General features: G+C 46.7%; 3 protein-coding genes across 3 annotated transcripts; 1 reads left to right on the plus strand and 2 right to left on the minus strand.

Annotated features, from left to right (window-relative positions):
- Positions 1 to 66: 66 nt before the first annotated feature.
- On the plus strand, positions 67 to 1,456 carry got-1.2 (putative aspartate aminotransferase, cytoplasmic; the record flags this gene model as incomplete). Its single annotated transcript, XM_031149460.1, has 4 exons — positions 67 to 231; positions 287 to 1,174; positions 1,230 to 1,335; positions 1,389 to 1,456. The coding sequence occupies 4 exons, from the start codon at positions 67 to 69 to the stop codon at positions 1,454 to 1,456; spliced, it is 1,227 nt and encodes a 408-aa protein (XP_031007176.1).
- Positions 1,457 to 4,343: 2,887 nt separating this feature from the next.
- Positions 4,344 to 5,580, minus strand: pop3 (Target of rapamycin complex subunit; the record flags this gene model as incomplete). Its single annotated transcript, XM_031149461.1, has 4 exons — positions 4,344 to 4,790; positions 4,838 to 5,333; positions 5,404 to 5,494; positions 5,559 to 5,580. 4 exons carry the CDS (start codon positions 5,578 to 5,580, stop codon positions 4,344 to 4,346), a joined length of 1,056 nt encoding a protein of 351 aa, XP_031007179.1.
- Positions 5,581 to 12,455: 6,875 nt separating this feature from the next.
- acoB (putative aconitate hydratase, mitochondrial) lies at positions 12,456 to 15,142 on the minus strand (the record flags this gene model as incomplete). The annotated part of the gene is made up of 4 exons (XM_031149462.1): positions 12,456 to 13,459; positions 13,611 to 14,135; positions 14,192 to 15,047; positions 15,101 to 15,142. The coding sequence occupies 4 exons, from the start codon at positions 15,140 to 15,142 to the stop codon at positions 12,456 to 12,458; spliced, it is 2,427 nt and encodes an 808-aa protein (XP_031007178.1).
- Positions 15,143 to 15,444: the final 302 nt, after the last annotated feature.

A 15,444-nucleotide genomic window follows, 5' to 3' on the forward strand; every position in this document is an offset into this window, starting at 1 on the left:
TTCAATGCGTAAGTAGTCACTTCTTAAAGCAAATCGTCAAAGAGTATGTATCTCTCGAAATACAAAATGCAGAAATCAGTATTTGCGGAGATTCCTATAGGTGTGGAAGATGAGCCGTTTCAACTCACAGCCTTATACGAAATCGACCCCTCGCCTGAAAAGGTAAATCTCAGCATCGGTGCATATCGCGACGCGGATGGAAAGCCATGGGTCTTACCGGTAGTTCGAAAAGTCAGTCATACCCAAGCCATTATTATCCGTGGAAGGCTGATTAACGTCAGGACAGACTGAAATGGAGATATGCTCCAACCGGGCTCCTACACACGAATATCTACCAATCCGTGGGCACTCCGAGTTCCTCACCGCCGCCATGACTCTTCTCTTTCGGGATCTAGAACCACAACTAAGCTCCCGAATTGCATCTATGCAAACTTTATCTGGAACTGGGGCATGCCATGTCGGAGCTAGACTACTCGCTGATTTCTTGAAGCCCAAGTCAGTCTGGATTTCCGACCCAACCTGGAATAACCACCACATCATTTGGAAATTAGTCGGAGAGCACATTCAGCGAAAGACTTATCCTTATTACAACCCGCAAACCAAGGCAATTGATGAAGATGGTATGCTTGCAGCGCTTGAAGGGGCCGAGGAAGGAGATGTTGTTATTTTGCATGCTTGTGCACACAATCCAACCGGCCTTGACCTAGACCAGAGACAATGGACCGAATTAGCAAACCTCATATCACGGAAAAGGCTACACCCTTTCTTTGATGTAGCATATCAAGGATTTGCATCCGGTGATCCTGATAAAGACGCCTGGGCGGTTAGATACTTTGTCGGCAGAGGTCTTGAGCTTTGTATTTCCCAAGCCTTTTCCAAAAACATGGGGCTATATGGAGAAAGGGTCGGTGCACTTCATGTTGTAACCAGCAATGTCATCAGCAAAGACTTGGTACAAGGTCAATTGGCCTATTATCAACGCGGCGAGATTTCGACTCCCCCAACGCATGGCGCTCGCATAGTTTCCGTTATTCTCCAGGATCAGAGTCTTCGAAACGAATGGTTAAGAAATTTGAAAGAGATGACTTCGAGAATCGGCTCTATGAGAGTGTCATTATATGAAGAGTTTCAAAAACTTGGAACCCCAGGGTCTTGGAATCATTTACTCCAACAGGTATGCACGAGCAATGTAAATGTTATGAGATATAAACTCACCGTAGTATATCTAGACCGGCATGTTTTGCTACACAGGTCTGTCTGCTGCGCATGTTTCTGCGTTACGAATTCGGTACCACGTCTACATGCTGTGTTCAGGCAGACTTGCGATTCCTGGAAGTAAGTCTGGGTCAAAAAATTACCGCTCGTCCACTTGATGCTGATCTATTTAGTGAATGAGCATAATATTAGGTATGTTGCAAAAAGCATAGATACTGTAGTCCGGGAGCTTGCAGCCTAGAATGAAGGCGCCGTAACTTGTAACTTGATTGTCTACTTGTCAGCAAATAGTTATAGATTTGCTTAAGGAACTAAGTATATACGCATGATTCCAAACTAGCCACCCAAGTGTTACTAAACTTACTACTCTGTCAGCGTGTAATTAGCAGCAGTGACCAAAATCAGATCGCAGATAAAGCAAAGCACAATCTCCTTGCAAATTCCATGCGCAGCGTAATGATTTATGTCGTAGCATCCTCGCTTAAAATAGGGGCTGTGCTTCCCTGAGTATTGTCCCCGAAAATGAACAGAAATCAGGCTTGTAGTAACCGCTAATATAACCACAGCTTGGAAGATACTCCAGAAAAAATTGAATTATAAATGGCGCTTGGTGACATAAGGCAATAAAGTGACTTGTGCTAATGCGTCACCATATCCTGGCTTATAATCCTAACCATAGATCAAATCTGTTCGCCCGCTTAGTATTTTTAGGAACTTTTTTTATACCGTTTTTATAATTGGAGAAGGAGAACAAATTCTCCTTGAGAAATAGAATCTAAACGATCTTTTCCAATTCTCTTTCTCGGTAAAAATCCAAAAATGCCCTAACTGGGCATGAATATTCTGAGATGCCCAAACCATCATCCATCAATAACTAGAACAGGAGGATATTATTAGCTGTTGAACTATGGGTTTCAAGTCCTGAGACCGGGCATTAGAATAGATAGGCGATGTTACTGCTATGCATTATTTACAGACAGCTCATTAGCTAGTGAAAACCGATCAAACTGTACTTGATGTTTGACTGGTGATTATTTGCTGTCAAGAAGGAAATTACTGTCATCACACGAGAATCTCGACATGCTTAGCGCTAAAACATGTTCATGCAAAGACGAGGACACAAAATGTTGGATGCCAGGCAAGGCCGAAGGATATTTAAGCAAGGATTTCCAAAGCGCACTCGTCATTCTCTTCCCGTGCTCTGGCAGTTGCCTTAAAGTTCTTGGGATAAGTAATTAGCTGTAAGTTAAGATCTTATAAAAGAAATGCAGGGCTTTTCCTAGGTTGTAAGAGAAGTTGGCATTGACTTGGGTGGACATACAAGTTGCCAAATGTGAAACTCGTTTTCACTAAAGAGCGCTTTGTTTCCTTTTGCTCCTAATAAGATGGGGAAAATTCTTAAAGAAAAGGGTATAAATTACTCGGAGCCTGTATCTCGTAGCTGTAGAATAAGCAAAGCGCCACCAAAACAATGACGTTCACTGACGGGACTAAGCAGCGTATAATAAGCGTACTTATTTTATTGCAGAGTACGTAGTTAAATATCTTACGGGCTTTAATGAAAGATATCAGACCATGGGACTGCGTCGCATCATAGAAGTCGTCTTATTGTTATGACTTTATTTGCTGTCAAGATTACGTTAATAACCACCACCCCCCTCGATCCTCGTTCTTAGCTTTTAGTTTAAGTAAAAATAGGAAAGAGGACGACTCCATGCCAGTCGGCACCGATAACCTTGAAGCAGGTCAGTGAAACAACAGCCTTGTTTCGCGAACCTTCCTGGTTATTGGACCGAAAAGTTAGACGTCGTGGCGGGTATAAGCTACTTATAGAATAAGAGCTCCTCACGCTGAGGGGGTGAGTGATTGATTATAAGGTGCCTTATAGATCCTCCCAATGAAAAATCTTCCTAGCTCCTTCTTTGTTGCAAAGATTCTGCTACAGTAGCAATAGGTGTATAAAACTGGGATCCAATACTCAACAGCCATAGGATGACGTCCAAGCAACTCGAAACTTATTATGCTCAATCGGGCCCTGGTATGCTTCGCAAGTTCCTAGTTTATTTGTAAAGAGAAAGCTAGGTGTAGATGTAAGATAAAGTGAAGAGTAGAAAGTGGAATTCACGACGAGTGATAAAAAGCCGTTTGGGTTTGTTGTGATATTTAAAGTAACTAATTGATTGCTGTCAACGCGGTATTTGCTGTTAATTAAACGTATCAACATCAACGCCAAGTAAATGGATCGCAAAGGCACCAAGAGATGCTTTTCATATCTCCACTCCCCGAGCAAATACACCCGCGCGTTGGCATAGTTGACTGGTAACCCCAAACCGAGCATCTGCAAGTGCAAGTGGGTAGTTGGATCGGTAGGTTCTGATCCTGATGCTGTGATTTCATGGCAGACGGTGGCGATTTTATAGATAAGGGGTATTATACAACTTGCAAAAATTAGAGATCGTATCTGGAAATGGTAATAGTCAAGAAACTCAAGAGATCCGAATAAGCGACCTCACGTTAGCTTCTAACACCAAGAGCAAACAAAACTAACTAATCTCTTATTAACCAATACGACTTAATACCATCTATCACACATCAAAGGAGACCGCTTGTTATATACACCCAAACAACAATACAAATCTTACCATTCGGCGAAAAAATTTAGTGATCAAATACACTATCATCAGTACAGGAGAACCGAGAATGGACGGCAGGTATAGATAGATGTGGTTGAGGATTAGATTGGGTTGGGTATCATTTACCGAGCCGGGTATGGATTCGATGTTAGTAATAGAATGTGGGAGGAAGGGGAGAGACGAGGTTTTATGTATTCTTTGGGAAGAATCTGAGGTAGGTTGTAAAGAGGTATTGATTATAGGTACTGCTAATGTTGACGACATCAATTAAATGAAAACCTACGGAGTAAGAGACCGTAGTGAACTGAGATATTGGGGAGACATTGAAAATTTAACTACAACAGGATGGATGAGAACACAAGGAAACAAAACCAACGGATGACAAGGCATCAGTACATAAATTTTATTGACATATCAAACGCCCGTGCTATGAACCTAGGTATCATAACGCCAATATAGCAACAAAATTACAAGACGCCACTGGCACATCCCTATTTACCTAGCTTCCGAGTAATCATTCAACGCAACACAGACCAAACCTCTATGATGGCCATTATACTGCCGAATAATCTGCTGGCTTCCCAGCTCCCAAAGCCTCGCATAATGATCACTACACGCCGTAACCAAGTACGCCGAATCCGCACTAAAAGCACAATCCCAAACCCATCTCTGATGTCCCGTGAGCGTGCTTTCTAGCTCAAAGGGCTGCTCGGCTTTCCCAGCATTGTCAATTGGCGCTTGGCCTGGTTTTGGGAGTTGGGCATCCAGGTCTTTGACTTCCCAGATCTTGGCGGTGCAGTCGGCGCTGCAGGTTGCGAGATGCTTGACATCGGGGGAGAGGAGGACGCGGGTTATGTAGGAGTTGTGAGCTTTGAAGTGGGTTATGGGGATGAGGGTTGTTTTTTCGCGGTATTGAAGTAGATACCAGACATAGACGTTGCCCTGGAAGCTGTTAATATGTATTTGACGGATCCCGAAAGCTAACTTACGGAATTGGTCGCAGCGCAGAGTGCAGTGCCGTCCGAAGCTACAGTAACACTTGATACAGGGACATCTTCTTCGGGAATGAGCTGGTGGGAGCAATTGTTCTCAGCCAGATCCCAAACTCGCACATTGCCTCCTCTATCGCAGCTGATGATCTCTCCTTGATTAGGGTGGATCACCACATCCGTGACTGGTGGCCCATGTGTATAACTCCGTTGCACGGTACCGCTACGCGTCTCCCAGATCTTGACCGTACCATCTTCCGAGCTTGTCACCATCCACTTGCCCTCACAGTGAAATGCGACTCCTGTGATATTGCCCGAATGGCCTTCGAAGGTAAGGATCGGATTGGGGTTGGTTGACTTGATGTCGTATAGCTTGACGTTATGATGCCCGGCAGCAGCAAGGAACCGTTTATCAGGGGAGATGCAAAGGCGGTTTACTTGGGATTCGGAGTGCTGGATTGTTCTTGAACATATGCCGGACAGTGCTTCCCAGAAGCTGAACGATGCGAGGTTAGCTCAGCAAGGCTGTGAGGAAGAAGGGGAGAGTGGAGGGTGTAGGCACATACCGAATTGTGTGATCATAGCCAGCTGAAACAAAGATACACGCACCATTGTCAGCCTCCGCATGCATGTACGCCATCTTGCAAGGGGATTGCTCTGTGAATTGGCGATGGAGGAAGGGGGAAGGGGAGGTGGGGGGCGAGAGTCAAGTCGGACTCACCTGTACACAAAATAACACTCATGATGAATGCCCTGGTGTTTACCTCAGCCGACTGTCGGTCGTATAAAGTTGCCTTTATTAATGCGAACTAGTATAGGCGATGGAGTTGTCTTTAAAGTGCCCAAGGTATGCTGGGCTGGGATTGCATGTCAAGGCGGTAACATCTATATATTATATATCGTCAAGCTTGAAGTAGCTGTAGCAGGGATGGCCCCTCACTAACGCTCACAGCCAATCAAATTCCACAATCAATGATTACTAAGGCTCTGGCTTTTTTGCAGCAGCCACACCACACCGCACAGGACCATTTAAATTTTATTAAATGTCGACTGCCTGTACGTGTATCCTCGAGCTTTACCTGTCTCATGGACATAACAAAACCAGTCACAACCTCTGAGAGATATCTTCTCTTTGACTACTACATATCTCATCGACCTCAAAATCAGCAACCTTCAGTCGAGGTGCCTGATTAGCGCCAGCTGCCTAACCATACCTCTACCTTTTAAGAGAGGCCTTGGAAAGCATGCAACGTGGAGTTAGACATAGAAGTCACAGATAGTGCTAGACTGTATCCAGGTCAGTTGAATAGCGTCAAAATGGCAAACATAGACGGTGATATCCTGTGCATCACTCAAGAACCCAACGGAGAAGGTAATAATGCTTCTACCAACGACGATGGTTATAACATCACACGTCAAGACGTAGATCTTGGGCTTACACTTCCACCCAGTGATCTTTCATTCGATGCGTCAGGCTTTTTTGATGGCGATGCCTTTCAACAAGACTGGCTGAGCTACATCCAAGAAGGAGAATCTCAAGAAGACCCTTCCAGCCAGGGCCCTGGGGTACATTCTCTGTTTGATAAATATCAGCCTTTGGAATCTCCACCGAAGAAGCAGAAACCCGCAAACGAGGAACATCCCCTACCAACCCAGGAGGATGAAACAGTAAGTTTCGCAAACCCCGATAATAGCAAATCTAAAGCCATCCAACAGCCATCGACAAACACCATTCAGCTACAAAAGCCCTCGGCGCCGCAGGAAGCTGAGTTGCACCTAAGCCCTACTGACTCAGGATATGGAATCAGTATCGCAACCTCTTGGGAAAACGAAGACGATGTGAATAATACTCCATCGGAAAATCGGAATGACCACCTTTCGGGGCTGAGTGCAGCTCAGTTTGCCGGAAATGTGCCTCTCCAGAATTCAGGTACAGCAGAACACTTGGCTCCTTTCGACAATAACAATACACAGCCTCTTGATAAGGATGATTCCTTGTTCGTCGACGATCCAGAGGATAGTCCGTCCCCCAACTCAGAGTCAAGTCAACCACGTGACCACACCTCCGGCCGACCTGCAATCGGAAGACCAGGAGTGCGAATGCCAAAAGGATTTCGGAAGAAGAAGCTATCAAAGAAAGAACTTCTCGAGAAAGGTATGTCGGCAGGGTGGTTTGGAAATAAAGTATCATCTCAAAACCCCACGCCACAAGACGCACAAGCAACTCCAACCATGCCACAGTCAATCGTAGACCTCCCGATTCCTATCGCGATAGCCGCCGCGCTTGCTCCAGATGCAATGCGTCCTGCCATTCTCGAAACAGTCTTTAGAATTCAATCCCATCAAGTTCATGACCTGAAAAGGTCTCTCAGCCTCCCGCAGCCGACCCTCACTTTCTTCAACTCCTTGAGAAGCTCTTCAGCCGATACGAAAAGGAAGAGAACCTCAGAAATACTTTGATCACATTCATCACAGCCAAACTGGCAAAGCTTGCTGAGGGTAGCTGTGAGTCTCCTATTCCTCGCATTTGGACACCTGCTAATGTACCAGGTCAAGGTGAAGGTGAATTCAAACAAAACATAAATATACTTTCGATGGACTCAACTACTTTCACAGAAGACCTCGCAAAGATGGAGAAGGCCATTAATGATATAAGGTTCCCGCGGACGCAGCAATCGATTTCCGATGCCATCATAATGGCATTTCATGTTATGCGGCGGAACGCTGCTCACATTCGGGAACTTGTTGCCGGTCAGCCTTACACGGCCTCTCTTGAAGCTAAGAATAAGGCGCTCTCGAAACAAGTGGAACGACTTGCAGCAAATTGCAACGTACTTCAGGAACAGAAACAATACCAGGAACTCACAGCTAGGGGGTCTAAGACAATCAATCCTTCCATTCCAGCATGCATTCGCATGCCACCAGAACCTCCTTCTCCGCCTACGCCGTTTGCACACCTTCCTGTCGATTTTATTCCTGATCCAAATAAGATCTACAGAGCCGGATTTCCCCATTCAAATACGGCATGGATGTGCTTGCTCACTACAACGGATACCGTCAAACGCTGCGAGGCTGTTAATCGAACATGGTCTAAAGTCAACGAGAATGGCTTTACTTTGTGGACAAGCCGCTTGCGTTGTGTGCGCTGCCAACAAGAACACAAAAGCCCAGCAAACAAATATTTCCTTCACGAGAGCGAAGTTCGACAATTAGGTGGCCTCACTCGAGCTAATCGCTCAAAGGGGGACTTGACCAAACCAGCTCCTCGTTCTTGGGATAATGCCAATCCCTCACCTGTCTCAGTGGCAACGCTTCCTCCAGCTTCACAATGCATGACATCTTTTCCTCAGGGCCCGGGATCTATTCCACTGCCGAAAAGTACATTTCCAGGGACCGTTGTGACACCATTACAGCAAATGAGATTTCAGCCCACACCAACTACAGATAATAATTCGGCACCCCAGCCCACAAATCTCCCTGTTCAACCGCCAGTCCAAACCGCACAACCACTCGCAGCTCCGAATTCCCAAGTCTGGTCTGCTTCAAGTCCATCACATGGAAACGCATCATATCCAGGACAAACTTCACATAAAATACCACGCAAGTACGTCGATATCAACCATCCTCTCACAGCTCATATAGGCGGCCCCAAGCTTTCTACCCATCCAGATCCAACCATGACGTCCAACGACACACTCGAAAGTGTTGTTCCTATTGTTCCTCGGAATGAGGCTGAAAGAGCTATCCTGGAAGGTCACTGGAGAACGTCAGGTATGCCATCAAATATCGGCGTCCGACCCGTTACTGCCAGCACGGACAGGGGAATATATGGTCCACCACCTACTTATGGTGTCGCGCAAACCATCATGTATTCGGGCAATCCGCCCCATCATCGCCGGATATATAGCAGGGCACCCATTCCTGCCCCAATAGATATGCCAATGTCGTATATACTGCAGGCTGCCGGTTCTGCACCAGTTCGTAGGAACTCGCAAGCCGCTCCCCAGCACCGCGAGGAACCTGTGCAACACGACAACGTATATATTACTGCCTCGACTTCAAACGCAACCTTTACTGGCTTGCATCCAGCGATCATCCGCGCGCCAATTCCCCCCTCTTCAAACAATGTACTTCACAGTCGTAAGAGATCTATACCGCACGACGACGTATATGTTACTGCTTCGACTTGCAACCCACCATTTTCTGGCTTGCATCCAAATATTAGCGGCACACCTGTTCCTCCTTCGTCGGACAACGTAATTCACCACGGCAAGAGATCTACGGCCGATGATGAGGTCATTATCACCGGCTCCACCACAGCAAACATGAACTCACCCACCACCAGTTACTGCTCTTCTTCAGAGTCATCATCACAAGATTCAAACCCCAACAAGAAGCGCTGCCGCAAACTCAGCACCTCCAATGCTCCAAGGGAATATCTCCGCAGGATGAGCGCTACCGGCACCCCAATCCCAAAGAACACCGGCGAAACTCTTCGTTTCTGCCTTCCCGGGATCGAGCGTTCGTGGATGAAGGTGGGAGGACATCCAAATCAACCCATCGCTGTTGATGAAGATCCAGCACCAGAACCTGTTGCAAGGAAGAAGAGTAAAGCAGGTTTGCCGAAAAGCCCTGCTGAGCCGAAAGCGAAAACACCCGCCATGGCTGCAGTTCCTGAGACTCCAGTAGGTACGGTTTCTGTAGACTTAGATCCTGTGGACTCAGTTTCCGTGGGAAAAACGCCTATTGAGATGCTTGGAGTTGAAGAGCTTGTTCCAACTCCGGTTCCTTCCATCGAGAACCCTGCTCCCGTGGCTGAGGAAGCTGCCAACGACGACGATGATATGGACTCTTTGTTTGGAGCTGGCGACAACGACGAGCCTGAAAAGGCAAGAGAAATGAGCGATGAGGTGGCTGAGGAGTGGGGTGCGGAGTTGGAAGCTATGATGGATGTGACGCCTGATGTAGAAGAGCCTCGCCTGTTGTGAAAGAGGAAATCATCGCTCGGGTTGAAGATGGCAACTGCCATGGAAGTCAGGCGCAAGAGCGAGGATAATTGGGTGAGAGTCAAACCTGCTGACGAGGATGGAGAGGACACTGGATAGTGAAAAGGAATAGGTTCAATGTCTGCAAATTGCTATCGCTCGAATATATGAAATACCCCGTAATATCACATTCAACAACTTTGGTATTTAGTTGTTCTGAAAAATCATCAGGTGTTTACTTGGCAAGCGCTGCTAGGCAAACGGAACGTGAGATGTGCTACCAAGTATTACTTAGTCCTTCAGGGCCTTAACACTGTATATACATCTCCATCCCGCCCCATTTCCACAATCCCCTTATCGAAAAAACGAAACGTAGAAGTAGAGTACTAGCCGAGTTGGCTGAAGTGTTAAGCCTACCTACCTCGCTACATAGCTTGATCCATTAAAAACCTTCGACGCTACCCCGAATCTCAGCTCGATCTCCGTGAATGAATGATGGGGAGTTTCGTGCGCCGTCGTGGTTGCTGTTGCTGTTGCTGTTGCTGTTGCTGTTGCTGTTGCTGTTGATAGGTACGTTGCTGTCATGATTCAATCCATTCATTCATTCTCTTTAGTTGGTTTAGTGGTTTCTGATTGAGTGACCTCCGTCCCTTCAATAAGCTCCCTCGCCTTCCTAGCCTCTTGTCTCTTTGCCATCCTAGCAATAATGGACTTGATAATTGCCTTGTTAAACTTAACGTCATCAAAACCGCTAGTCTTCAATTTGTTCCGATATTCGACAAGATTCTGAGAGGCCACCTATGCCATTGGATTGTTAAGGTGTCTGTCTTATGGTTGATCGCTCAAGGTGCGCTGCTTGATTGTGAAATTGAAGTGGTGGGATTATGAAGTGGATGGAAAAGTTGCGTGAGAGCGGAGAACGGAGGGCTTGCCTTGCGTGCTAGGTGCCGTGTACCTATATAAAGACGTGAACCCTCAAAGTTGTTAGGATATAACAGGACCGAAATCCGAAAATTCCAGATGTTGCCTTGTGTGATTTCCAACCATGGTGTGGAGTAGGGTATTCATATCAGTAAAGATTTCACATGCTTAAACGGTTCAAGGAAGGGCGATGGAGATTATGTATCAAAATTTCAGAACCTTGCTTGCTGTCGGGAAAAAGCGATAGCAACTCGTTGTTATTACACTCGTCGGTCGTTTCTTTATATACGATGATACTTTCCTCTCTTACTTCCTGTGATATTGGCGATTGTTTAAAGGCCTTGGATTTAACACGCAAAGGGAGCTGCTCTCTCCGCGATGTATTGATTCAAGGATATACAGACAAACACGCCACGACCAATATGTCAATGATTCGTCGGTTAGATTCTTATTTACTACAGTTTGGTATAGATGACTTCTGTTATAAGTTAGGATCTGGGAGGGGGAAGTGGCGAAGTGTGGCCCGTGAAGAGGTGGGAAGGGACAAAGTATAATTCACTATGTCGTTTTAAGGGCTGTAAGGGAGGGTATATAAACTATGATTCTGCAATTGAAACTCCGCAGATACCATTGAAGTGTGGTTCTTTTGCCCCACTTACGCTTCGCAACCTGGGGGTCTTCAAAGACTAGAAGCGACTATAAGTTATATAACATGTTAGTCCAAAGCGTGATAGAGATTTCTTCTAATTGCATGTATGTTTCAGGGAAGTGAGAGTCTAGATAATAGAGTTGTTGTCAAGGAATAACTTGCTGTCATTTTGCTTCTCGTTCCTTTGTTTAATAAGTTGCGATGATATCCTCTTAGTTAATCCCTTTTCAAACTTCTCCAGGGTGGAAGCCGTAGATTTATAAGCTAAGTGACAAGCAGCCCTTTGGGTCCACGATAGTTTGTTATGTCTTCGAACCCCAGCCCACATTTTCCGTTGGTTACATCTTTAAGAACATGCTTATTATTTTGCATAAGTGTATTTAGATGTCTCTTTTATAGGCACTTGTGACTGAGAAATGAAAAAAAAGTTGACTAAGGGTCTGTTGGGATGATTCACCGATCAATCATAGGAATTGGCGGGTAATTATATAAGTAGACATCTGGGCAAATGAAAACCGATATCTTTCGCCGACGAAGCGCACTTTGCAAAGAGTGGATTGTCGACCTCAATTGGCTTGGCCTTGTTCTGGCTACTGGACAAAGAGGATAGATCCGTGGCTTCCATTCGTAAACCTCTTGGAATAAGTTAAGTGGTTGACCTACTAACTGGTTGAAGGGAGGAACGAGCGAGGCTTTAATTAGTCGTTAAGAAGTTATTTGCTGTCATTTCCAGTTGTCGTTCATCCATCAAGTTGCGATGAGAATACCTTACGTCTCACATAGATAAAGCCAATCTTGGGTATATAATTAGAATTTAAAATGCGCTGGAGTGGGTTGATTAAATGAAATGAGATGAGGGAAGGACTCTTTTGCTGGTGGGTGCATTTGGACTGAGTTGAATTAAGGGGACGGAGAACATTTAGCGTGGTGGCAGTTAGTAGAGCCAAAAAGGTGTGGAACGGCGTTGTGTTTGAACTTTGATTTGTGTATATAGTGCGTGCTTTTTATCCATTTATTCCATTGTACAATAACACCGTTAGTTCCAAAAAAAGTACGAAAGAGATCAATTCCTCTTCATCTTAGCTAGTACATTCAACGCGCTGCCCGCCAACACAAACAGACATTGGTCCTTACTCAGACTGTGTTTCGTCTTGAGCTGCACAACTTCTCCAGTCTCCTTCTTCGTGACCTTGAGACTAACCTTGCCCTGGCCGCCGCTCTTCAGCACATCATATAAACCTACCGTCTCGACTTCGTCACAAGCATCGATCTTATCGTAATCCGTCTCATTTGCAAATGTGAGAGGTACTACCCCCTGTTTCTTCAGGTTCGTCTCGTGGATGCGCGCGAAACTCTTCGCGAGTATGACTCTGCCGCCTAGATAACGCGGTTGCAGCGCAGCGTGTTCGCGCGCCGAGCCTTCGCCGTAATTATGTTCCGCTACAACCAGCCATTCGAGACCCTGGCTCTTCCACTTTTCCGCGAGTTCGGGGATGGAGGAAGGAGAGCCGTCGACGTCGTACGCGACGTTTACTTCGCCGGTGGCTTTGTTGGTAGCGCCGATCAGCGTGTTGGCTGAGATGTTGGGGAGGTGGCCTTTGTATTTGAGCCAGGGCCCGGCGGCGGAGATGGTGTCGGTGGTGCATTTGCCGGTGACTTTATAGAGGACTTTTAGGCCGCTCAGGTCGTAGGGTGGGAAGGGGGCGAAGGGGGCGAGGAGGGCGAGGCGGTCGGAGGTAGGGGATACTATTACAGGGGTGTCGGGACTGGGGGCGCCGGATGTGGGGAGGAAGGCTGGGTTTCCGATTTCGAAGCCTGCAGGGGGGAGTTCGGCTCCGGTTGGGGGTGAAAAGCGGAATTCGGAGCCCGTGGGGGTTGTGATACTGTCGGTTAGGGGGTTGAAGGACGTGCTGCCGGCGTAGGACATGGCAGTCACAATTTCGGGGGAGGCGAGGAAGTTCATGGTGTCTGGGTTGCCGTCATTGCGGCCGCGGAAGTTGCGGTTGTAGGAGGTGAAGATTGCGTTTGCGTCGCCGTTGGAGACGCCATCCGTACGCTTCCATTGCCCTGCCCAATGAATTAGCATAGTAAAAAGTCAAGTGCTTGGAGGGAGCTGGGAGCCTGGGAGATGTTTCAAGAGCCCACATGCCGGCCCCCAAAACAGCTCCCATGCTCATCAGCTCCCTCCAAAGACAAGTTTGTATGTAGGTAAACCTACCAATGCAAGGGCCGCATGCATTTGCGAGGACGACTCCTCCAGCTTGTTCGAATGTGGAGAGGGTTTGGTCTCGATCTAGAGTAGCTCGGATTTGCTCGCTACCAGGGGTAACGAAGAAGTCCATTGCTGGAGTTAAACCGGCTGCTGTTGCTTGCTTGACAAGATCTTCAGCCCGTGACATATCTTGATAAGAGCTGTTTGTGCAGCTTCCAATAAGCCCAGCAGATGCTGTTTCTGGCCATTGGTTGACCTTGACTGCTTCTTTAAATTTTGAAAGGGGTGTGGAAAGATCAGGGGTGTTGGGACCATTGATATGCGGTTCAAGGGTTGAAAGGTCAATCGTAATGAGCTCGTCATATTGAGCACCCTCATCAGCTCGGAGTAGATTTGTCAACGATGATGCAGAGGCTATCGCCTGAGCTTGCAACGCAATAGATGATCGGTGAGTAGATTCCAAATATGGAATATGCCTTGTCGAAAATGGGAACAGAGATGTTGTAGCTCCAACTTCAGCTCCCATATTGCCTATCGTCAAGATCTCAAGGTTAGACTTGCATAATAATAGAGAGGGGATGTCTCACAAATAGTAGCCATTCCGGTACAGCTCAGAGAGTCAACACCAGGTCCGTAGTACTCGATAATATATCCAGTTCCGCCACGAACGGTCAATTTCCCAGCCAGGTAGAGGATTACATCCTTTGGAGAAGCCCAGCCGCTCAACTGTCCCTCTAATCGAACACCCAAAACCTTGGGAGCTTTCAATTCCCACGGAGCATCCACAAGAGCATCCACAGCATCAGCACCACCAACACCAATAGCAATAGCTCCCAGACCGCCAGCATTGGGAGTATGACTATCCGTACCAAGCATCATCAATCCAGGCGCAGCATAATTCTCCAACACAGTTTGGTGGATGATACCAGCCCCTGGTGGCCAAAATTCAATACCATATTTCTTTGCCGCGCTCTCGAGAAAATCAAAAACCTCCTTATTTCCTTTAATCGACTCTGGTAGATCCACATCCGCGCCCCTCTCCCCCACAATCATATGGTCGCAATGTATACTCGCAGGGACCGCAGTCGAGGGAAGATTGCAGGTCATGAATTGCAACAAGGCCATTTGCGCAGACGCATCTTGCATGGCGACTCTATCTGGCTTGAGCATAAGATTCGCATTGCCTCTGATGTTGAGTCCATTGTCTGTATTTGAGAGAAGTGCTTCTTCAGGGTTGTCTAGATGCGAATATAAAATCTTTTCGGCCAAGGTGAGTTTGCGAGATGGTCCCAGGACGCGGCGGACTTCTTGAAGGCGTTTGAGGAGCTTGGGATATGGAGGGGTTCGGGAGGCTATGTCGGGTTTGTATTCGAAGGTTGATTTGGAGTTTATTGTTGCGAGAGTTCGGGTGCATTGGGGCTGGAAGAGTGCGGGGTGTGAACTCTGGGGATTGTCAATTGAGTTTCTGGATGGGGAAAAGGCTGTTTGGTTCTTACCCTAATGGCAGTCCTGCCACTCTTCAGAAGTCCCGCCCTCATGATTGTTGTTTGTCACTCTGGGAAGAGTGGGAAGAGAGTTCTGTGATACTTCTTTCGAGGAAATTTATTTGCGAGATCGGGATATGTTTTTAATTGAACGATGTCAATTGGTTGCCGTGGATAAATGATGATCCGTGGGTGGGTGGCTCTAGAACGACATCACTCTTCGACATTTGCTCACCAGGTATACTGAAAACAATCGTCGAGCCACCAACATGAATTTGTACGCTGGCACGACAGCACATAGATGGTCGCGACTGCATGATATTACTAGACAGCGGTAAAATGTGAAAGAGGAGTAG

Source organism: Lachnellula hyalina (assembly GCF_007821495.1).
Source record: "Lachnellula hyalina strain CBS 185.66 chromosome Unknown contig00032, whole genome shotgun sequence".
Taxonomy (NCBI): Eukaryota; Fungi; Ascomycota; class Leotiomycetes; order Helotiales; family Lachnaceae; genus Lachnellula; species Lachnellula hyalina.